The sequence below is a fragment of the Tenrec ecaudatus genome, chromosome X, assembly GCF_050624435.1.
Source record: "Tenrec ecaudatus isolate mTenEca1 chromosome X, mTenEca1.hap1, whole genome shotgun sequence".
NCBI lineage: Eukaryota > Metazoa > Chordata > Mammalia > Afrosoricida > Tenrecidae > Tenrec > Tenrec ecaudatus.
In genome coordinates, this window is record NC_134548.1 from 78,833,307 (window position 1) to 78,858,926 (window position 25,620).

Here is a 25,620-nt window from a genome sequence, read left to right on the forward strand (position 1 = left end):
GATACTAACCTCCTGCATCAGTGTGAGCTGGCTGTTACTAGCACTTTTCTACTAGCCTAAATGCAGTCCTGTGGTCTGTGTTTCATGACAAACGGAGGACCCAGCTGCTTGGATGCTATTGTTCGTAGCTCATGTTGACTAAAAGCAATCTCCATGACTCTTTAAGAATACATTTTCCGCCCCGTCTTCTTTGAGCGCGTTGGTCCAGCCGGCAGCGCTTGGCAGTCGGGGCGTTGTTGCTGTCGCTGCTCACCCAGGGGAGCGCCTCTGCGCGGCCGGAACCCTCCAGGAAAATTTTCAGATAACCACAATGGCCGAAAATGGTGATAGTGAAAAGATGGCTGAGCTGGAAGCCAAAAATCTGTCATCAGATTGAGTATTATTTTGGTGACTTTAATTTGCCTCGGGACAAATTTTTAAAGGAACAGATCAAACTAGATGAAGGCTGGGTACCACTGGAGATAATGATAAAATTCAACAGGTTAAACCGTCTGACAACAGACTTTAATGTCATAGTAGACACACTGAGCAAGTCAAAGGTAGAGCTCATGGAAATCAGTGAAGATAAAACTAAAATCAGAAGATCTCCAAGCAAACCCCTCCCCGAAGTGACCGATGAGTATAAAAATGATATAAAAAACAGATCTGTATATATTAAAGGCTTCCTGACTGATGCCACCCTGGATGACATCAAAGAATGGTTGGAAGGCAAAGGTGAAATACTAAATATTCAGATGAGAAGAACATTGCATAGAGCATTTAAGGGGTCAATATTTGTTGTGTTTGAGAGAATTGAATGTGCTAAGAAGTTCGTTGAGACCACTGGCCAGAAGTATAAAGACACAGACCTTCTAATACTTTTCAAGGACGACTACTTTGCAAAAAAGAATGAAGAAAGAAAGCAAAATAAAGTGGAGGCTAAACTACGAGCTAAACAAGAGCAAGAAGAAAAACAGAAGTTAGCAGAAGATGTAGAAATGAAGTCTCTAGAAGAAAAGATGGGCTGCTTGCTGAAGTTCTCAGGCGACTTAGGAGACCAGACCTGCAGAGAAGATTTGCACATCCTTTTTGCAAGTCATGGGGAAATCAAGTGGATAGGCTTTGTCCGAGGCGCCAAAGAGGGAGTCATTCTATTTAAAGAAAAGGCTAAAGAAGTGCTGGATAAAGCCAAAGATGCGAGTAACAATAACCTACAACTCAGAAACAGAGACGTGGTGTGGGAAGTCCTAGAGGGAGAGGTGGAGAAAGCAGCACTGAAAAAAATCATGGAAGATCAACAAGAATCCCTGAACAAATGGAAGTCGAAAGGCCGCAAATTTAAAGGAAAGGGAAAGGGAAATAAAGTCGCCCCAGCTGGGTCGGCTAAAGGAAAAGTACAGTTTCAGGGCAAGAAGAGGAAATTTGACAGTGAGGATGAATGTGATGAGAATGGTGGCGATGCAGCTGGGCCAGTGGAAAGAGCAAGAGAAGCAGCAGACAAAGAAGAGCCTGCATAAAACAGCAGAAAACAGAAAATGGCACCGGAGACCAGTAGTGTGATCAACCACCGTAACACTCGGTTTATTTACAAGTCATCTGCTTTTCTCTTTGGAGATTGTTAAAAAGAAAATCGGATTAGGTCCACTTCAATGTCCACCTGTAAGAAAGGAAAATATTTTTGTTGTTTTGTCTTTTTGTTACCAGAGGAGGATTTTTTAATGTATAGCTGTGTGTTAAGAGATGATTCAAAAGGAAGGTTCTTCCACTAAATTGCCTTTTTAATATGAGGATATATTAGTAAAAATTTAATAAAATATATGCTATATAAAAAGCAAAAAAAAAAAGAATACACTTTCCACAAAATAACTAAAGCTTACTAAATATTCTATTAGAGTAAGGAGGAAGTCTTTCTTTCACTGCCATCGAGTCGATTCGGATTCACATTGACTATAGGACAGGATACAACTGCCCTTGTGGATTTCTGAGACGACTTTTTTTTAAAACAGTTTTATTGGCACTTAATCCATATATCACAAAATTCAATAGTTAAATCATATCAAGAAGAATTGTACAATCATCACCACAATCAATTTTAGAACATTTTCTTTTTACCTCCCATGATAAAATCGCCTTTAAAATTAGCTGGGGTGCTCACTCCCCATCCCATCTTCATTATTTATTCCCCAAATCCCCTGACTCTCTCCTGCCCTACTCCCCCTGCAAACCTGTGCATCAGTTATTATCTCTATGCATCTACTTCTTCTGTGCTTCACAAACTGGTAAACCCAAAAGAAACTATAAGAACAAAATGAAGTGGTAAGGATAAAACAATAATAATATAAAAATATAAACAATGAGTAAGAAAAAAGGACCACCATCAATTTTTTAAAACCCAGGGAAGAAGTTTTTATCAGGAACCAGCAAGAGAACCTTGCAGCTAGAAAAAATTCAGGGTTGGCTAGAGGGTGATCAGCTGATCAAGTATCAAGTTTGATCCAGCAAAATCAGGATTACAATGATCTATGTTTAGATAGTAAGGCTGTTCCAGACCTTTTCCTGTGGCTAGAGGAGATCTGCCATTGGCTTAATCTGATTAGATTCTCTGCAGATGGGTTTGTGCTCCCACTGTCCTCTATGGCCTTCCACAAATTGGGTGTTCATAATTTTAGCTCTTATGCTTTTTCCTGCGTCATATTTGAATTTTGTTATTGTCATCTTTGGATCACACAAGCTTATTATTCGTATCTTCACACAAGCTGGTGTGCTTATTTTATGTGAGCTTAGTTGACTCACTTAGATGGCTGCTTGTTTGAATACCCCAGACTCTGTTCCGTTTGTTAGCCTGACACCATCTGGTTTCTTCACCACACTCTGCTGTAGCGATCATTTCATGCAGGTGTGTATTGAGCAGGGCCATGTTATTAGAACTAACTCTTCTTGGATTGGGACTAGAGTACAGTGGAATCCCAGAATCCATCTGCTTGTCCCCGAGATATGAGGTACTACCTGCTTGTCCCCCTGAGGCTATTAAGTACTACCACTGATGATTGCCTGGGTCTTTCTTGCAGACAGAGCAAGCAAATGAAAAAATGAATGCCAAACTAGAAGAGCTCAGGCAACATGCAGCGTAAGTTACCTACCAGATGTTTGTTAGTAATCTATATATCTTATATAATCATGGATTGTCTGATCTCTATAGCGTGTCTAACCCATAAGTTCCTTTGCTTGAACTTTCAGCTGCAAATTGGATCTTCAAAAGATGGCAGAGATTTTGGAGGATGAGGATTTAAAAGGAAATGTGGAGATAATTTGTAACTTGCAGCAAGTGATCACCCAACTCTCGGTAAGCCAAATATGGGCAGTGTTAATAGACATATTGCTTTCAGTTGTTTCTCCTGATGCATGTAAACATTTCTAAATCTGTGCGTTGTGTTGATACTTAAGAACAGATATCAAGAATCATTGGCTATGACTTGAGCACTGAATTTGTTAAGTCAGAAAACTCATAGTACATATGCAATAACACATGAATACGATCATGTATCACTTACATACTTTTTTTGGTTCTGTGAAATGGGTGTTATATGTGAACATTTTGTGAACACCATATTTTATACTGCCAGTGCCTGGATTACAAACAAGTTCCAGTCCTGAATCTGTCTAAGTCAAATTTGTATAAGTCAGAACTATAAGGCATGTTTATATCTAACATCAGTTAGTCAAATGTTTATCCTAGTGTGACACACATAGTGTACAATTCTATGCATAAAAAATTAAACATTCTCCACAATGCTAAAAATATTCTTAACCTAATAATCTAGTAATAATAATATTGTGTGTCACAAAGTAGTGCCTATTTGTTATTGGGAACCATTGAATACACCACAGATTTTTAATATCATAGGCTTTATGGGGGTTGGGACCACTGACATGTATGCAGTTGGACTTTGCCCAATTGGAGCTTATGCATCTGTATTTCAGTATTATAATTCAACACTGAAATCAATATGGCAAAATTGTCTACATAGCAAGAGCCGCAGCTATTGACTTGCTGCCTCTTAGTGTCAGCTAAGTGGCCTTGTAACTTTCCCATAGCTGTCTTGTGCAATCAGTAATGAACCAATGTGAATCATTGTTCTACCATAAGTTGCTATCTTCACATTTTAATTTTTTGTAGAACTACTATAATTATGTGTGTGTGTGTGTGTGTGTGTGTGTGTTTTAGGGGGGTAGAGGGAATGTTTGTTGTTGATCCCAGAAGAAAAGCTCTCCTAATTCTCCTCCCCACTCACTGCCAAAGAGTCCATCCTGATTTATAGTGACCCTTTAGGACAGGGTAGAACTGCCCCTGTAGGTTTTTGTTTTCCTGCCTCTAGTTTGTTTTGGTTTTGTTTGTTTTTATGTCTTTTGTAGTCTGCTGGTTGGTTTGTTGCTATTGATGGGATAGCTGGTCTTAAGGGGTTTGGAATTTCACATAATATGACCGCTACAGTAAACCTGAGCCATGCATAGCTCGGGGACAAGCAGATGGATTCTGAGATGCCACTGTACTCTAGTCCCAATCCAAGAAGAGTTAGTTCTAATAACATGGCCCTGCTCAATGCACACCTGCATGAAATGATCGCTACAGCAGAGTGTGGTGAGGAATCCAGATGGTGCCAGGCTAACAAGAGGAACAGTCTTGGGTCTTACAGGCTTGTAAAAAAATCAATTTTTATTTTTTGTGTTCCTTCTATAGTCCTTAGGCACATATACTTTTAAAATTTGGAATCATAATGTAACATAGATTATTAAGGTGTTATGATTGGTTAAGATATTATACTTAGGTATGTACCATGTAAACTCCCTTGTTTATTAATTCTGCAGCAATACTGTATATATAAATGTCTTGTAGTAAATGTCTAGCCTTTGTGGAGACACAGGGAGTACAGGACAGGTGAATACTTCGGGACCGGTGGTGAGAGTGGCAATACCAGGAGGGAAGGGGGCGTAGAAAGGGAGAAGCGATCACAAGGATCTACATATGACCTCCTCCCTAGGGGATGGCAGTGGAGAAGAGGGTGAGGGGAGACGCCGGGCAGTGTAAGATAAGATAAAATAATAATTTATAAATTATCAAGGGTTCATGATGGAGGGGTAGGCGGGGGAGGGGAAAAAGAAAAATGAGCTGATCCCAGGAACACAAGTGGAAAGCGAGTTTGGAGAATGATGAGGGCAATGAATGTGTAAGTATGCTTTACACAATTGATGTATGTGTGTATTGTGATAAGATTTGTATGATTTTTAAAAGGGGGGGGGATTTCTAACCTTTGCCAGATGTTTTAATTTTACCTGAACAGATTCATCCACTCATGGTATTGCCTAATGCTATCTAGACTAGGCTTTGAGGATATCAGAAAATCATCCACACATACCTTTATTCTTTTTTTAAACATGTTATTGGGGGCTCATACAACTCTTATCACAATCCATACATATACATACATTAATTCTATAAAGCACATCTGTACATTCTTTGCCCTAATCATTTTCTTTGTTTTTCTTTTTTACATTTTATTAGGGGCTCATACAACTCTTATCACAATCCATACACATACATACATCAATTGTATAAAGCACATCCGTACATTCTTTGCCCTAATCATTTTCAAAGCATTTGCTCTCCACTTAAGCCCTTTGCATCAGGGCCTCTTTTTTTTTCCCCTCCTTCCCCGCTCCCCCCTCCCTCATGAGCCCTTGATAATTTATATATTGTTATTTTGTCATATCTTGCCCTATCCGGAGTCTCCCTTCCCCCCCTTCTCTGCCGTCTATCTCCCAGGGAGGAGGTCACATGTGGATCCTTGTAATCAATTCCCTCTTTCCAACCCACTCACCCTCGACTCTCCCAGCATCGCCTCTCAAACCCCTGGTCCTGAAGGTATCGTCCACCCTGGATTCCCTGTGCCTCCAGCTCCCATATGCACCAGTGTACAACCTCTGCCCTATCCAGTCCTGCAAGGTAGAATTCGGATCATGGTAGTTGGGGGGAGGAAGCATCCAGGATCTGGGGGAAAGCTGTGTTCTTCATCGGTACTACATCGTACCCTGACTGACCCATCTCCTCTCCTAAACCCCTCTATGAGGGGATCTCCAGTGGCCGACACTTGGGCCTTGGATCTCCACTCTGCACTTCCCCCTTCATTCACTATGGTGTGTGTGTGTGTGTGTATGTATGTATGTATGTATGTGTATATATATATTTTTTTTTTCATGATGCCTTATACCTGGTCCCTTTGGCACCTCCCGATCGCACCAGCTGGTATGCTTCTTCCATGTGGGCTTTATTGCTTCTGAGCTAGATGGCCGCTTGTTCGCCATACCTTTATTCTTAAAGAGTAAATGTAGAAAAAACCTTGCTATATAGTATCAGGGCTGATTAAGATAACCACTTCCAAGAAATCAAATGAAAAAACCCCAAAAGATGAGGAGACAGTGTTTTAGAATGAGTATCGTATAAACTTTCCTGAGCCATCTAACTTGACAATTCATGTGTCCAACAAGCAGGGTATTAAAATTGAGAACCTGAGCTCCACTTTGCCAGGCCCTGGTTGGCAGCAAATATTGGCACTTACTATCTGTATAACATTGCTAGGTGTTGTATTAAGACCGAAGTATCTCAAATCGGTGCTCCCACTTACTAAGTGTTTTGCTAGGTGTTTTATGAATGTCAGAAGAAAATAATTTAAATGACACAAATAGAGGTTACTTAGCTTTTATACTCAAGAAAACACAATGAAAACTCACTCTCTGAGTTGCAGTAGGGCTGTACCGTGACAGGGTAAGGAGCAGAAAGTAGTGTCTGTCCTTGTAGTTTGGCTCAGGCTGCCATTTGTGTTTTAATTGCTGTGAAACTTCTGGTTAGGGGTTGTTCTAGTTTTCACACTTCTTTTTTATATTAATCATTTTATTGAGGGCTCATGCAACTCATCACAATCCATCCATACATCCATTGGGTCAAGCACGTTTGTACATTTGTTGCCATCATCATTCTCAAAACATTGTCTTTCTACCTGAGCCCTTAATATCAGCTCCTCATTTTCCCTCCCTCCCTGCCACCCCTCCCTCAAGAACCCTTGATAATTTATAAATTATTATTATTTTGTCATGTCTTAAACTGTCCAACATCTCCCTTCACCCACTTTTCTTTTGTCAGTCCCCCAGGAAGGGGGTTATATGTAGATCCTTGTAATTGGTTTCCCCTTTCTATCCCACCTTCCCTCCACCCTTCCAGTATTGCCACTCTCACCACTGGCCCTGAGGTGTTCATCTGTCCTGGATTCCCTGTGTTTCCAGCTCTGATCTGTACCAGTGTATATCCTCTGGCCTAACTGGATTTGTAAGGTAGAATTGGGATCATGATAGTGGGAGGAGGGGAAGCATTAAAGAACTAGAGGAAAGTTGTACATTTCATTGGTACTATACTGCACCCTGACTGGCTCGTCAACTCCCCGTGGCCCTTCTGTAAGTGGGTGTCCATTTGCTTACAGATGGGCTTTGGGTCCCACTCCGCACTCCCCCTCATTCATAATGATATGATTTTTTGTTCTTTGATACCTGATAACTGATCCCATCGACGCCTCGTGATCACACAGTCTGGTGTGCTTCTTCCATGTAGGCTTCGTTGCTTCTAAGCTAGATGGCCGCATCTTCAAGCCTTTTAGACCCCAGACGCTATATCTTTTGATAGCTGGGCACCATCAGCTTTCTTCCCCACATTTGCTTTGTCTTCAGCAATCGTGTTCGGAAGGTGAGCATCATGGAATGCCAGTTTAATAGAACAAAGTGTTCTTGCATTGTGGGGGTCCTTGAGTGGAGGCCCAATGTCCATTTGCTAACTTAATACTAAACTTATAAATATATGCACATAGATCTGTTTCCCAATCATCATATATAATTATATTTACATATGTACATGCCTGTATTTAGACCTCTATAAATGCCCTTTGCCTCCTAGCTCTTTCCTCTATTTCATTTTACTTTCCTCTTGTCCCACTATCATGATCAGCCTTCATTTGGCTTTCAGTAATTCCTCTCGGTTACATTGCCCTTGATCAAATCCTAACAGGCCTCCTACACCCTCCTTGCCACCGATTTTTGGATTACTTTTTGTTCCTTTGTCCCTGGTTTTGCTAACACCCACTTCCTTTCCCCTGCCTCCCCCTCTTCCATGTCCCCTCCGGAACCGTTGGTCCCATTTTTTTTCTCTTCCAGATTGTTTATCCCACCTATCTTAACTAGATAGACCTGCAGGCTTAATAAATATGCACAAAAACAAGACAGAACAAAAAAAGCAACAAAATAAAACAAAACAACAACCAAAAAATGAATGGCAAAAATAGCAAAGCCTGTAAATAATTCAAGGACTGTTTGTTGGCCTTCAGGAGTGTTTTCCAGTTGAGTCTCATGGGGTGCCACGCCCTGGCCCCAAAGTCTGTATTTGGTATTCCCTGGGTACTTCCTTGATCTGATTCCCTTGCTGTTCTTTTGCACACCCTTAGTGTTTTGCCTCTGTGTGGTGGGGTCAGATCGGGCACATTCCCACACTGTGTCTCCATTGTTGCCTCCCGTAGGGCTATGGGTCAGTGACGGATGTTGTGTCTCATACTGGGGCCGGCCCTATGGTCCTCTCTGTGCATTGGCTTCTCTGAGCAGGGATATCGTCCTCAAGGCATGGTGGGCTCCACTCTCTATTCCTCCCCCTTCATTTGCTCCTGTGTACTCTGGTCATACATGTCCCTCTGCGTGAGCTGTAGCTTCAGTGCTGACCTCTGAAGTGAATTCTTCTGGAGGGGGGGACGGCTGTCCACGTAGTTGGGATTGGGGCCAGCCCCTCAGACTTCTCTACTGGTTCCCTGCTTCATGCTGGTATGTTGTGTTCACATCTTGGAGCACCGAGTTGAAGTCTGCTCCCTCTTTCCCTGTGGAGATATAGACAAAACTCTCCCCTTGGATGTGTTAATACCCTATGCACCCACTACCCATGTTTTTTTCTACCCACCGGCTTCTTTTCAGTTAGCTACCCTGGACTTAGTATCCCTGTGTTTGGTCCGGCCCCTGCCATACTGCCTTATCTGGACCCCACCCCAGCAATATTTGGATATGGTAACTTTTTCCCTATGCCCGCTTTGCATTTTTTTAAAGCTTACCTCAGCGGACTCATGATATACTTGTCCTTTTGTGCTTGGTTTATTTCTCTTAGCATGCTTTCCTCCAGTTCTTCCCATGTGGCAATGTGCTCCATACATTCATCCCTGCTTTTTAATGATGCGTAGTACTTCATTGTGTGTATATACCACAGTTTTTTAGTCCATTTGTCTGCTAATGGAAATTTGGGTTGTTTCCATCTTGCAGGATGATTGATACAATTCTATCCCAATAATTAGGCCTTCTAGTGTGCATTTTATTCAACGTTTTCAGTGGGAAAGTTAGCATAAAGATCAGGAAAGGGGAATGAAGTATGGTGGAAGAAAAAAAGAATGGGCGATCGTGTTCTCTAGAGACACAAAACCAGTAATAGTTATATGTATACAGAAAGAGATTTATATTAAGAAATGGCTCACGCAGTTCTAGAACCAGGTAAGTTCATTCTGCTTTAGGTCCATGAGACAGATGGTAAACTGGAGGCTTTTCCTGACTTGTGTAGCTGTGGAGGCTGCTGAACCAGGAAGATGGAAGTCCACAGACTGGTAGATACAAAGTCAAATGAACACAAGGTTGGGCAATCCACTGATGGCTCTAAGGATTGACACAGTAGCTGCAACTGAGCTCAAACATAACAATTTGGAGGGTGACATGGGACCAGGCAGTGTTTCATTCTGTTATGGTGTCACTAAGAGTATGAACCAATTATACTACACCCGGCAACATACTTTGCCTTAAGTATAGCTGAAATATCTGATATAATATCTGATATAAGAAACCTACTGTGAGCTGCCTCATAATTTAGGTAGTCTTCTCTGCCTAGCCCTATTGTAGCCAAAGCTTATAAGCTTAGGAAATTGTGAGCCAGGGTACTGTTGTACATGTCCACTACACAAATCTTAGAGGCCTTCATACAACCTTATTTGTGGGGCGTTGAGTCACATGGAAAAGAAGAAGAAAACTTTTTGAACTACATGAATAAAGTAAACTAAGACACCCTTATCAGGATCTGGCACTGTGTCTGATGCCTGGGGTACCTGTAGAAGAAGTTGGTAGTGAGGTCTTGGGCATATTCTGTAGAATCATTGTGTCTACCACAAAAATGTACTTGGCACACACAGAAAGAGATTGCTAGGGATTTTCACAAGCCCGCAGAGTCTGTGGCTTCTATATACTCTTTTAGTTAGAGTAAACCATTTATGTACGATTCCTGCTGGATGTTGGAATCAGCCACCTCATGTTTGGAAACCCTTGTAAGTGCATTAAAAAGAGAAAAAAATACACATTGAAGTATCCTGGACGTCTGATAACTAGAGTGAAAGCAAAATGTTTCTAATGTAAATGATTATGCCCTGAATTAAAACTACTTGTAAGTGAAGGGTGAACTCTTCTTTTCAGTTATGAAGACAGCCATTGTTTCTGGATCTTCTCTCGGAACTTTAAGTACTAAACTATACCACTTCTTCCTCTAAAATATAATTCAAGCAAACATCGTTGTTGCAGTTACCTGTGAGAAAATGCATAAAATATTTTCACTTCCCACACAAATACTTTTTCTAAAACAAGCTTAGTTGCATAACAAGCATGCTTACACTGTTGCTATCGCTTACAGCCCACAATCCCAAGCTTCATTTTGAAGGATTTTGCTGGTTAATGTGGTGTGTTGTACCCCATCCTAGTTCCCCTATCACCATCGGCAAATCATGTCCTTTACTTATAAGAGTCTTAATTGTAGTATTGGAATGAGAAGAAAGAGGGCTATGAGGTTGAAATACGTAGGTCCCTTTCTTAGATATTTACATATAGGGTAATGAGGACAGAATCCTGCATTAGAATGCTACTTAAACCTTAACATTTTAAACTATTGGGCTGAAAGCCAAAGGTAGTCGTGTCTTCTTTAAGGCTTACTTTGTATAGTTTGATCCCGACCCCCATTCTCCTGTAATATATTAAAATACTTTGCTTTTCAAAAGAGTTTGGTATATGTATATGGAGATTCATCACTGCTGTAAATTATAATGAAAAAGAATGTGCTAACACTGTAGCTTCCCCTGAATTTACTTTGAGCCTCACTGGTTGAGAAATTCTGGGCATAATAAGGGAAATGCTTTATAAACAGCTCTTACTCTTTACTTATTGCCTTTAAAGATACTTAGATTCAAGTTTCAGCAGCAACTATGAAATATTTCATGGAGTTATGCCAAGACTTCATGTGATAACCCTGTCTTTTCTTTATTATTGTGCTCTTTCACCAGTGATCTTCTCCGCCCCGCCCCTAACAGTTTTTATGGCACATAATTCACATATACAATTGAATAGTTCAGTCGCTCAATCACAGCAAGGGGAGTTGTACAATCACCACCACATCTATCTTAGAGCATTCCCCACCCTGATCTTCTTAATCATGAGACTTCCTGAAAATAATTCTGTCCTCTCAGGGCTCCACAGAATACTTAAACAGAAATGTTAATCCATATGTTAAAATGCCAAATAAAGCTTAAATTCCAGAAGGGAGAAAAGAGCTTGCTAATATGATAGCATATAAACAAATTGGGCTTAATAAGCGGTTTTAGGTTTCCCTTTCTAAGTGCCCCAAAAGGGAATTTTCTCTTTGGGGGAGAGATTCATCACTTATCCTTTCTTTCCAAGTAACCACTAACTGGAGCAGCTTCATGTGATCTTCTCGAATCTATAAGGAGAAAGATTCAGTACATTTATCTGACATCCTGTGCACATTTCTCCTGAGAACCCATCCAGTGGATTTCTTTCTTTATAGCCTAGCTCTTACTACCTTGACTGACTAATAAAAATTTTAATTAACCCTTCATTTTATTCGCTTTTATACCACATTGCCAATATTTGCTATGTCAGTTTAGAGACTGACTAGGCCTGTGCATTTTAAAGGTGGACTTTGTAGAAACATAAAAAGAAAGGATCGAATGTATAAATAGTGAGTTAATTCTTTGACCCGCTGAAATGGCTACAGGTTTCAATCTGGCCCAATTATCTCTAGTAGAGCAGAAGAGGTATAGTAAGTATGTCAGTTGCCACATGAATTTAATTTTAGAAGACACGACACAATCATCCTTTATAAAGAAAAAAGACTTGAGAGGGGAATAGTGCACGTTTGTGGCTATTGGAGTATTAGCGTTTACAAAATGGATCTAGCACCTTAAGTGATCTCTGTGTAAACCTTAAATTTTTTTTAACTAGTGTAAAGTTTCACCTAGAAATTTTTCCTAAACAAACATTTTTCACTGCAGGATGAAACTGTTGTTGGCATGGCTACAGTCATTGATTCTACAGTGGAACCAGAAACTGTAAGTAAATGACCCCTGTGTGAAGAACTAGTAGCTTTAACTGTGCCATTTTCTCTAATTTCTCACTCATCTGAAGAAGATAATTCACGATTATTACTCTCCTCCGTAGAATGGCCTAGAAATCCAGAAATCTTGAGCATGACATCCCTAACTTGGATAGGTTCTATCTCAGCTATTGTAATTAGTAGTAGATGGTAGGACTTCTCAGAGAATCTGGTTTACTGATTTCTTGTAATAGGATAGTATTCTTCATCCACTGTCTGACAAGTTAAAATAAGTAGAACAAATTAGGAGTGAAACAAATTAGGAATTTATGAAAAAGCCCCAGGAAGCATTGTAGCAGAAATGAAATTAAATTTCTTTTTGAGCCAAATTTTCTGTATGCGGTTTTTATGGGCTAAAAGAACCAACTGCTCACATTGCAAGCTAAAGGCTATAAATTAAAGTCAAAATGAAAAATTTACAATCATTTGCTTGAGATGACATTTTCCTCCTCAAATGAATATATATTAGGAGTTCTCATATTTTGAAAACTGGGAGATATCAGACTGTGATAGGTAGGTTTATTGTGCCAAACTGGCCCAGAAAAACATGTGAGATTAATCCGGTCACAGTTTAACTGGAAGGCAAAGAGATAAATGGCTGGCAAGGCCCACTCGTCGCGCTCTTGCTCTCTGGTGAGCGGACCATCATGTGGCTGCTTTGCCACGCTGCTGGTCTGTACATCTGGTGTGTACATAGCTTGAGTTTGGCTGGTGGATCCTGTTGTCTTGAATTGCTTGAATTCGCTATCCCATCTGGTTAAGCTCCTGAGCTGCTGACTATTTTGGTGACCCACCCTGCTGTTTGCTGCCTGTGGGTGGACTCTGCCCACATTACCCGAGGGAAGACTCAGCTCTCAGCTGTCTGCTTCCTTGACCTTGGACCCAGAACCCTCATGAGTTGAAGGACGTCCAGTATATTAACTGTTCTACGGAATTGAGTTGACCTGAGTCCTCTGTACTGTTGTGTGGACTAATTAGCTGTTATATTCCTTTGTGCTGTATAAATATAACTATATATATATAGATAAAATCATAAGTGTCCTGATTTAGTTTCTCTAGAGAACCCTGACTAACACAGAGAAAAATCAAGTACTAAAGGCCAACTCTGTGAGACTAAATGGGGCCTCTTCTCTATTTCCACCATTCCCAATGTACCTTTTCTAAGTATGTCTCTTATTGGAAGGAGATATAAGAAAGAAATATTGTCCAGATCAATTAAAGAAAAATCAAGAGACTTAGTTGGCTCTACAAATTAAATTGAAGTATTTAAAAGAAAGCGCTTGTGTGAGCAGTAAAATGGACTAGCTCAGTTTATTTCAGGTGTCTAAAGCAAGTGTTTCATCATAAGCCACAGCTATAAAAGAGTCGGGGCATTTCTATTAGAGAATTGGCCACGAGAAGTGATAAAACAGTGCCTAAGGAATTCTAATTGCCTGTTTATTTAACAAATCGTTATCCTTATTTCTTTCAGCAAGTAGGAACAAATCCAGAGACCAGCAGGTCTTCTGATGTTTTCACCACTCAGCATGCTCTACACCAAGCTCAGATGTCGAAGGAGCTGGTTGAGTTAAATAAAGCCCTTGCACTGAAAGAGGCCCTAGCTAGGAAAATGACTCAGAATGACAGCCAACTACAGCCAATGCAGTTCCAGTACCAGGTAAACTATTTTTAGGACAGCATTTGCTAACTCTACCATCTCTCTCTAATTCAGTTGGGAAAAAACCCAGCACATCAGTTTCATTTGTTGTTTCAGATACAAATTCTTTTTCTTTTTTGGTTTCCTCCCCTAGCTTTCTCCTTCCCTTACCCTTATACCACCCGCCCCACCACACGCACATCCCAATAGCCGTCAAAGTCTGCTTCTTTTGATGTAGAAACCAATGTCTCTATGAGATTGGCCAACTTTCTCGACTGTATCTACCAAATGTCATGAGGGGTGTGGCAGTTACATTCTTGTCTTTTGGACATGCTTAACATTCCACTGTATGTATGAATGTGCCAGAGTTTATCCATTCCTCCACAGGTGGGCCTTTTGGTTCTTTCCGTCGTTTTGCTTTTGTGGACAGTAGCACATCATTTCTGATGATGAAAAAGCATAGTCTGCATAGGTGAACTTGAGTTATATTGTTGGTTTCAAAAAAGGATACATTCAGGACAGAAAACATGCTATTTTTGCCTCAGTTTAGTCTAGTGGAGTCCTTGGATGTTAAAATTAGTTCATGTGCTTCCCTATTACCGGTTAGGCTGCTGACCACAAGGTCAGCAATTCAAAATCACCAGTCGCTCCATGGGAGAAAGATGAAACTTTCTATTCTCGTAAAGAATAGAATGGTTTTGGGGGGTTAATCCTTTAAAGGTGTATTGCCTCTTCCTTCTCCAAGTCTGTTCTTTGTCTGCAAGCTTCGCTGAAACTTTTCACCATGGGTGACCCTGCTGGTATTTGAAGTATTGGCGGCCCAGCTTCCAGCATCTCAGAAACATACAAGCCATTGTATGATAACCTGGCATATGAATTGTGAATAGAATGTATATACCTGTTACTGGACAGTTTAAATGTGCAGGATAACTATAAAGAAGTGAGGTTGATTTGCGTTGCCCGTGCTAATGTAGCTCATACATTGGTTGGAAAACTGTTCAATGGATAGGAATAGTCCAGTCCTTCAATTAGTCCCATTGTGCTTATGCTTGTGGTACATCAGGACTGACTTTATGGAAGTCAAAGCAACAAAGTGCTTCTGTTGCTCTGTCATTCCTCTACTTATCTAGGGTCTGCCTATAATCTTAGCTGTTAATCTCTCATTCACACAGTTTCCATTTACCTGTTTTTAGTTAGAAGAAACAAGAAATATGTTCATTGGATTTTCCCAATTTGGAGTATAACCACTCTTCACTTTCTAGATCATTTACTCATGATACACGTGCAGAAATGCATTACTTTTGAACAAATTTTTAAATGTTCTAAATATAAGAATATTTCTACAGTTTTATGCACTTTGCTCATTTTATCTCTGAGTTTTGCAACAACCCAGTGAGGTAAATGCTGCTGTTAATTGTTTCCATAGATAAGGACACTGTCTCCAATCACTGACCACCCATAGTTTAGCTGTATCTATAGGAGGGTTCGCAGTAGTCAGGCTGTGATCATGTTCACAGCTAAAGTTTATTACAGCAAAGGATACAAAGCAAAATTCGCAAACGGAAAAAGCACATAAAACAAACTTTTGGAGGAAACTAGGCAAAAGCTTCTAAGCGTTCTACTCCAGTGTAGGCACACAAAAAGCACTTGATTCCTCCAGCACCTATGACAGCAGATGCAAAATGCTATCTACCAGGGAATCTCCCCAGAGCCTGTGAGTTTGGGTTTTTACCAGGATTGAGCGAAATAGGATGCACCGAATTCCAAACCCCCAGAAGGAAAGCACAGATAGCAGGATAAATCATTTTGTTTACACAGTTTAGACACAATGGCCCACTCTTAACGGTTCACAAATAGCGGAAACCCTAGAAAAATCTAAGCTTGCAGACTTGAGCCAAGGATCCAATGTTACAAGTAGATATTTATGAATAAAATGGTCTCAATCTGCTATATTAACTCTTTTCTGTATAAAAATAACAGCTTTAAGATGTTAAATGACTTTTCCGAAGATATTTAGACAGTTAAGTGGTAGAGTCAAGATTCAAACCCAGGCCTTTGGATTCTAAGTCCATAGTTTTTCCACTGTCTGACTTTAATCTCCATCAAAGCACGAGCAAATGTTTTAGTGTACAATTTAAGTGGTAAAATTAAGACGTGTATGAATACTGAAGCCGTTTTCTTCATGTGCCATGTTATACTTTGTTTTTCTCTAACATATTAACCCCTAGGATAACATTAAAAGTCTAGAATTGGAGGTCATCAATCTGCAAAAGGAAAAGGAAGAATTGGTACTTGAACTTCAGACCACAAAAAAGGATGTCAACCAAGCCAAGTAAGAATAAAGTCAATATTATTTCAAATTTATATTGTATGTGAGATGCTACCGAGGCAATGGAGAAAGAAGTATATAAGACACATCTCCTTTCCCTAAGTGATTTCAACCTAGTTTTGGAAAGGAAATGTAAACCCAAGACAAGTTAAGTTATTGAGGTTTTAAATAATATCTCTGTGCGTTGTGTTCTTGGCTTGGAGCACCGGGTTGAAGTGTGACACTGGCATGAAGCAGGAAAGCAATAGAAAGGCCTGAGGAGCCGGCCCCATTACCAGCTAAGTGGACAGTCCTCCCTCCCCCAGAAGAATTCACCTCAGAGAATAGCACTGAAGCTACAGCTCAAGGAGAGGGATGTGTCTGATCAGAGCACACAGGAGCAAATGAGGGGGGAGGAAAAAGAATGATGCACATCCTGGCCCACCAAGCCCTGAGGACAATATTTCTGCTCAGAGCAGTCAATGCACAGAGAGGACCATAGGGCCAGCCCCACCACAAAATGTGACATTCCTCTCTGACCTATAGCACCACGGAGGACAACATTGGAGACACACGGTGGGAATGGTGTCCGCCCTGACCTCACCACACCGAGGCGAGATGTTGGGGACGTGCAACAGAGCAGCAAGGGGAGCAGAGCAAAGAAGTCCCCAGGGAACACCAAAAATAGGCTGTGGGGCCAGGGCTAGGCACCCCATCAGACTCGACCGGAAAATACTAGTAAAGGACAACAAATAGACCTTGAGCTATTTATAGGCTTTTCCCTTTTTTTTGTCGCTGCCTTTTTGTTGTTGTTGTAGCTTTTGTTTTATTTTCTGTTGTTGCTTTGTTGTGCTCAGTCTTGTGCTTGCATATTGTTGTTGCTTTGTATCTATCTGGATGGGATAGGCGGGATAAACAAGCCAGAAGAGGGAACAAAGAGAGGACAGTTCCGGGGGGGGGGGGGGGCATGGGAGAAGGGGAGGCAGGGGAAATGAAGTGGGTGTTAACAAACCCCGGGACAAGGGAACAACAAGTGACCGAAAATCAATGGCGAGGAGGGTGTAGGAGGTTTGATAGGGCTTGATCAAGGGCAATGTAACTGAGAGGAATTACTGAAACCAAATGAAGGCTGAGTATAATAGTGCGACAAGAGTAAAGTGAAAGGAAATAGAGGAAAGAACTAGGAGGCACAGGGCATTGATAGAGATCTAAATACAGGCATGTACATACGTAAATATATTTTTATATGACGATGGGGAATTAGATCCATGTTCATACATAAGTTTAGTATTAAGGAAGCAGATGGACACTGGACCTCTACTCAAGTACTCCCTCAACGCAAGAACACTTTGTTCTAATAATCCAACACTCTGAGATGCTCACCTTCCCGACAGGGTCACTGAAGAAAAAGTGGGTGCATAAGCAAATGTGGTGAAGAAAGCTGATAGTGCCTGGCTATCCAAAGATATAGCATCTGGGGTCTTAAAGGCTTGAAGATAAACAAGTGGCCATCTAGCTGAGAAGCAACAAAGTCCACATGGAAGAAACACACCAGCCTGTGTAATCACAAGGTGTCAATGGGATCAGGTATCAGGCATCAAAGACCCAGAGCAAAAAAACGATAATGTGAATGAGGGAGGGAGTATAGAGTGGAGACCCAAAGCCAATCTGTAAGCAATTGGACATCCCCTTATAGAAGGGTCGTGGGGAGAAGACCAGCCAGTCAGGGTGCAGTGTAGCAACAGCTTTCCCCTGTTTTTTTTTAATGCTTCCTCCCCCCCACTATCATTATGCTAATTCTACCTTACAAATATGACTAGATTAGAGGATGTACACTGGTACAGCTAAGAGCTGGAAACACAGGGAATATAGGACAGATAAACTCCTCAAGACCAATATTGAGAGTAGCCATACCAGGAGGGGAAGGGGGGGAAGGGGGGAACTGATCACAATAACCTACCTACAACCCAGGGGAATGGACAACAGACAAGGGGGTGGGGGAAACCATCAGATAGTGCAAGACATGAAAAAATAATTATTATTTGTAAATTATCAAGGGTTTATGAGGGAGGGAGGGAGGGAGGAGAAAGAAATGAGCTAATACCAAGGGCTCAAGTAGAAAGAAAATGCTTTGAGAACGATGATGGCAACATATGTACAAATGTGCTTGAGACAATATATATATATATATATATGGATTGTGATAAGATTTTAATTTTTTTCATCTAAAAATGAATAATAAATAAATAAAATCTCAGGATGACTGTGGCAATAAATGCTGTAACAACCATATAAATGTTTTAGAGTGCAATTACGTTAAGAGGACCCCTGCCTCCTCCACACACAAATAGTCAATCCCACTGCCATCAAGTCAATTCCAACTAATAGTGACACTATAGGAAATAGGAGAACTGCCTGATTTTGGGGGTTTTTTGTTTGTTTGTTTCTGAGACTATTAATCTTTACATGAGCAGATATGTCATCTTTCTCCAGAAGAACAGCTGATGGGCTTGAACCATTGCCCTTGTGTTTAGCAGCACAATGCACAACTCAGTGTGGAACAAAAGATGTCAAGTCAGGCTGGCATGATCACAGATGACTATAAAAATGTAGCATTAGAGCTGGGTTTTGAAAGATTATTAGACCTCCCAGACAGCTATCATTTTCTTATCCCTGCACTGATCGTAAATTAAAGTTCCATGGTAGCACTGTGCTTAAAACATTTATCTGACAACCCAACACATCAGCTGTTCAAACTCACCAGCCATCCTCAGAAGAAACAGCACTGTTTTTGTAAAGATTAATAGTCATTGTAACCCTAAGAACAAGTTCTATTCTGTCCCATAGGGTCACTTTGAGTTGGAATTGACTGAATAGAAGTGGATTTGTTTGGAGGAGGATGATAAATTAGCTTGTGATTTGATTTACTATCCAGGGTAAAACCAAAACCAGGCAGATTGCCATTGAGTTCCAGCTCATAGTGACCCTGTGGGACAGAGTAGAACTGTTCCTTTAGGTTTCTAAGACCAAATATTTTTAGGAGTAGATGGCCTCATTTTTACTCCCACAGAGCAGCTGCTGGTGTGAAACACTGACTTTGTAGTTAGTAATCCTATGCCTAACTCACACCACCACCACATGTCCCTACTATCCAAGGTACTGATTGGGAAATAAATCTAGCCATTCCTTAGTGAATTAAGAATAAAATGAAGACAGACAACCAGAACATACTATTCTCTCTCAAACCTCTGTCACCTTTTTACTTAATGACTTGTTCTGTTGAGTCTAAGGCTCATTTCTTAAAAGTTATATTACATGTTTAATTTGCATCTCAGACTCATGTAATAATAATTAGAATTATTCCTTACAGTTGAAGTGAAGCCAAATCCTTTTGACATAGAGTGGTGGTACAGAGTGTGTATTGATGCCATTGTTATGTTAACTCCTCAAAAATACTTGTTTCATTTTTTGTATTAAACCTTATTTTTGAAATAATTTTGGTTGTTTGGGTGGTAAGTAACCATTATTTTAAAATGTCTACATGTTGGCCACCTACTTTTTATATATCAGAGTTATAAACCTGGGAGTATGGTATATTTTGCTTTTTGAAGTCAGGCTTTGGTGTCTGGAGCCTTCATTCCTGCACCTTCCATATTTAGGTTGAGTGAGCGTCGCCGCAAACGTCTCCAGGAGCTGGAGACTCAAATTGCTGATCTGAAGAAAAAACTGAATGAACAGTCCAAACTCCTAAAGTTGAAGGAATCCACAGAGCATACTGTCTCCAAACTGAACCAGGAGATACAGGTAATAAGTCATCATGTCTGCATTCATTTAATTGGAAATTAGAAGCATAGCGATCCACTTTAGAATTTTACTAGAAAGGTATTTTTCAAGTGTGGAAGTAACAGGCAGGGCATGTCAAGTGTGTGAGTCTCCACTGATGCTTGTTTTTGCAGGGCATTGTGCTGGTGTGACAGAATCGAAATGACAAAACCCTGCTTTGATATTCATCGTATGATCTTAGATTCTCTGAAACCAAAAGGCAAACACACCTTTGTATGTAGTGCTGATATCCTGAATGCTTTCCATGACAATGTAGAATAATTTCTTAAGATAGTAATAAAGTGACAGACACCTAGAAAGAAGGAGGAAACTTTTCACTTATTAAATGTTCAACTTCTGACATTTGCAAAATGGTTATTACGAGTTACTTGCACTGAGACCCTTAGAGTCGAATGGTTGTGAGATAAAGTTATCCAGGGGACTTTGTATAAATTTCCTAACATTTTTCCCCTTGAAGTTTCTTTTGTAAATAATGAATTTAGGGCTAGAGTTCAATTATACGTACATTTTTTCTTTTATTTCTTTCGAGTGTTTGTTTGTGTTGTCTAAATTTGGAAATGGCATAAGACAAGCATTACAAGGATTAGATCCCTAATTATTGAATCTGTTGACGGCCTTCTCATCTTGGCTCTGGGATTTCCCTCTTCTTAAAGGTAAAGCTTCCCATCTGTACACTAGCCTAGAATAAAAGAAAATGACTAATATGTGTACTGATTTTTTTGTACAGGTGATGAAAAAACAGCGGGTACAGTTAATGCGTCAGATGAAAGAGGATGCTGAGAAGTTTAGACAGTGGAAGCAACAAAAAGACAAAGAAGTGATCCAGTTAAAAGAACGTGTAAGTATCGGAAACTCCAAAGCTTAGGTAAAAAACCCTTTTCTAGACTGACTAACAACATTAAAACTTCTCTTCAAAGAACGGGTTTATAAATGAACTATTCAAGAATCTAACATCTATTTATTAAATGTTTACTATAAGCAAGTTATTTACCCCCTGGATACCAAGGGAAATTAAATAGGTGTAGTTTATGAGCTTTGCCATTGAAGGATGTCTTGCCTCTACAGGAAGCATAAATTTCTCCAATACAAAGAATAAAAAGATCTGGGGTATGGGACTGGAATAAAATCCTTAGGTAATTAAGAAAAAGGAAAGCATACTTTCAGTTGGAGGGAATCAAATGATAGCTGACCAGGCCCTTAATAATAGGGGAGATTTTGATAGAGATAAACATGAGGGGGCCTCAAGGTTCATGGAAAAATTCCATTTAATACCACTTTTTTTTTTCAAGGTTATCCACAGTTTATTTTTTTTTAATTTTTTTATTTTAACAATTTATTGGGGCTGATACAATTCTTTTCACAGTTCATACATATACATACATCAGTTGTATAAAGCACATCTGTACAGTCTTTGCCCTAATCATTTTTTTCTCTTTTCTTCTTTTATATTTTATTAGGGACTCAAACAACTCTTACCACAATCCATACATATATATACATCAATTGTATAAAGCACATCCATACATTCCCTGCCCCAATCATTCTCAAGGCATTTGCTCTCCACTTAAGCCCCTTGCATCAGGTCCTCTTTCCCCCCCCCCTCCCTCCCCATTCCTCCCTCCCTCATATGCCCTTGGTAATTTATACCTCGTTATTTTGTCATATCTTGCCCTATCCGGAGTCTCCCTTCCCCCCTTCTCTGCTGTCCCTCTCCCAGGGAAGAGGTCACATGTGGATCCTTGTAATAACATTTTCCATGAACTTTTTGAAGCCCCCTTGTATAAGCCAACCAAATAAAAGGAATACCAGGAGCAAAGATTACAAGTTTCTAGGCATGTCCAAGGAACCGCAAATGGTCCACATAGGATGAAGGATAGTAGATTCAGTTCAGAAAGCAAGTTGAAGCTAGATTGTTTAAAAGGTTCAAGAAGTTTAAACTTCATTTCATTAGTGTAATTTTTTTAGTTTTCTGAGAAATGAAGTATCAGCATAATACTCCTTTAAGAAAATATATCTGGGAGCAATGGATAAAACAAATTACAGTATAGCGAAACTGGAAGTCAGAAATTAAATTAAGAAGATATTTCTAATCCAAAAAAGGGAAAGATGGTAATCTATACTCCTGGGAAGCACACCGAAGAGAACATTGATTTGAGAAAACGTTAGAAGAAAAAAGACGACAAGCAGAAAAGTGCTTTCCTAGATGATGGCACGAGAAACTTCACGAACCTTCTCCCCAGGCAAAAGAGAGCCCAGGTGATCCAGTCCTTAAGCATTTAGCTGCTAACCAAAAGGTTGCTGGTCTGACCTACATACTGCTCTGCAGAGGAATATGTGACCGTCAGCTGTCCTAAAGATTTACGTCCTCCGAAAACCTATAGGGCAGTTTTACTCTCATACGGTGGCTGTGAGTTGGGATAAACCTGATGTCAATGAATTTGGCTTTGGGTTTGGTATCCCCAGCAAAGCAATCATAAGTCATGAATCTTATAAGAACTAGAGGAAAGTTATATGTTTCATTGTTGCTATACTGTACCCTGACTGGCTCATCTCCTCCCCACTACCCTTCCGTAAGGGGGTGTCCAGTTGCCTACAGATGGGCTTTGAGTCTCCACTCTGCACTCACCCTCATTTACAATTATATGAATTTTTTGTTCTTTGATGCCTGATACCTCATCCCTTCGACACCTTGTGGTCACACAGCCTGATGTGCTTCTTCCATGTGGGCTTTGTTGCTTCTGAGCTAGATGGCCGCTTGTTTACTTTCAAGCCTTTAAGACCCCAGACGCTATATCCTTTGATAGCCGGGCACCATCAGCTTTCTTCACCACATTTGCTTATGCATACATTTGTCTTCAGTGATTGTATCAGGAAGGTGGGCACCCACTGAAACATCTTTAGCAATGACACATCAGACAAAGAAAGGCCTTATTACTAAAATCTACAATACTTTGCAAGCTTACAATAAGAGAAAAACTGCCCACCTAGGAGCTGGGCAAACAACCTGAACAGAAGTTTCACAGAGTCTGGTCCATACATACAATGGAGTACTATGCATCGATAGGTTTTCTTGAAGAATACAGCGCAATCACAGGGGCTTATGAAGTTTAAGAAAACTTAAAGCTGCATTTGTGAGCAAAGGGCCAGGAAAGTTGCATCAAGGAATTTTTTCCCCATCTACTGCAGTGTACCTGCGCATTCTTCAAATCTAGCAAGGGCTCGCCTATAAGAAGTTTTGGGAGGAAACCTTATCCCTGACCTTGAACCTTCAGACAGTTTTTGGTTTCTAAATTCAAAGAACATTGAAAACAAAAGTTATTTGAGGATACCAACACTCATTTTGATGTGTAAATTGTAGAGCAAAGAATTGTTTGGGGAAAGGTTATAGAGATGGCAACACTGCCTTCAGGCCTATATGGAAGATATGTTGAGAAAAACTGGCTTCACATTTTGATGATTTTGTTTAATAAAAGTGTCTAGACTTTTTGTGGCAATACTTTATGACCTACCTTCATACAATAGAATATCATACAGCCATAAAGAGATTTGAAGTTCTGGTGCATACCACAAGAATGAGCCTTGAAAACATGCTGAGTGAAATCAGCCACTTGCAAAAGGACAAATAGTGTAGGATATCTTTTCTATGAAATAAGCAAAAATGTATAGAAGCCAAAAATGATTAACAGCTACCTAGGAATGGAAGGAAGGGGAATTTTTGCTTGGGGGGGCTATTGATTTTATGTTCTTGATAGAAGAATATTTGGGGAAAGGATAGCCACAATAGTGTCACAGCCTATGACACAATCAGTGTCGCTAAAATGTAAATGTGGAAGTTGTATTAAGAAAAGTTTTTATGTATAATTCTACCTCAGTATTTTTAGAAGTATCTGGAAATTGTAGTAAAGGCATATAAATAACAAATGGAGAAACATTTATTCAGTAAAACGTAACGGCCTAAGAAAAGCCACAGCCTGCTTCTACCTCTCACCGTCTGAGTGGATGAAGCCAAGAACATTCCCTCAGCTTTCCCGATCTCAGTCTATTTCTACAGCTTCTTTCAAGTAAGAATGGCTAATGGAATGTTAGGTCTGCCAACAGCTTTGCTTTTGAAGCACTGCTTCTGCCAAGAGCAGCTCAGTGGTCTAGAGATCTCTTCTTTCCCGCAATCCCCAGCAATAGGGTAGAAATTCTAACACCAGAAGGACAGGAATACTACGCCCAAAGTCATCTACCCCATCTAGTCACAGGATGGAGTTTCCATTGTTACAAGAGGCAAACCAAAAGAAACAGGATAGTCTTCACCTGCCCAGCACCCTGCTTTTCCAAGTATTCCTCTGGGAGAGCTAGCTACTGTTGCCACCCCCAGGTCCTGAGCAGTGATGCAGAAGTTCTGCCCAGGGAAAGAAGCCATAAGAATATAGTTCTCCCTAAGGGGGCTGGCTTTATTTGGGACAGAGCTTGGAGAAGTTTAAGCCAAAAAGTGCCGACAAAAGAATGGAAAGTTTAGCAGTGACCAATTAAGGGGAGACTGGTAGCTCCATGAGATGAGCAAGTGAAATGGAACATAAAAATATTAAAAATAAAGTCGATAAAAAATTATGTATATAAGGGAGCGGTTTTCTCAATTGAATATTGAGAAAACATCCCAGGCCAGTCCAGATCAAGTCCATAAGTCCGATAGTAGCCCATATGTCCGATATCAATCTATAAAGTCCTCTTCAGACTCACAAAAAACATGCAATGATGCCGAATGCAAGACAATCACGCCAATGGGTAGAAAGTCTTTGGATCCAGTAGCATTGTAAGCATCTCAGCACTGGGAGGGTTCTTTACGTGGCTTCTCCGGCTTCAGAGGTCTGGTTGCATCCATGTGGCTTGTCTGGCTCAGGGCACTAGGGTAGTTCCATGTGTCTTGTCAGCTGCTATGTCTCGCAGGGAGTGGTAGAGAGAGAAGTGTCTCCCGCCTCCTAAAAACTCAAATTTGATGAATAAACGTTAACCTATACACCCAAGAAACTCAGTGAACTCTAAATAGGAGAACTGCAAAGAAATTCATACTTAGATACAGCAGTCAAAATATTCAGGCAAAAATTGAAAGCAGCAAGTTTATCAAATAATTCATCATATACAATAAAATTAGCAACTGAATGCTCATAAGAATAATAGAGGCCAGAAAGCTATAGCACATCTTCAGAATGCTGAAAGTAAAAAAAAATATTGTCTACAAAGTATCCCCTATGTAGCACAGCTGTTCGTTTTTTTTTTTTTAAAGAAGGCAAACCAAAGACATTCTGAGGTAAAAGCTGA

The 25,620-nt window shown here is 40.2% G+C and overlaps 1 protein-coding gene and 1 pseudogene across 2 annotated transcripts in view; both read left to right on the top strand.

Moving 5' to 3' along the window:
* KIF4A (kinesin family member 4A) overlaps nt 1–25,620 on the top strand; it is a 183,300-nt gene that overhangs the window by 113,938 nt on the left and 43,742 nt on the right. For both annotated transcript variants that reach the window (XM_075538655.1, XM_075538656.1), the window contains exons 12-18: nt 3,048–3,106; nt 3,217–3,322; nt 12,426–12,482; nt 13,998–14,183; nt 16,391–16,494; nt 20,130–20,274; nt 21,041–21,151. In XM_075538655.1, the coding sequence (XP_075394770.1) occupies nt 3,048–3,106; nt 3,217–3,322; nt 12,426–12,482; nt 13,998–14,183; nt 16,391–16,494; nt 20,130–20,274; nt 21,041–21,151 (768 nt within the window). The remainder of the gene's footprint in view (nt 1–3,047; nt 3,107–3,216; nt 3,323–12,425; nt 12,483–13,997; nt 14,184–16,390; nt 16,495–20,129; nt 20,275–21,040; nt 21,152–25,620) is intronic.
* Nucleotides 187–1,799, top strand: LOC142434271 (lupus La protein homolog pseudogene; annotated as a pseudogene).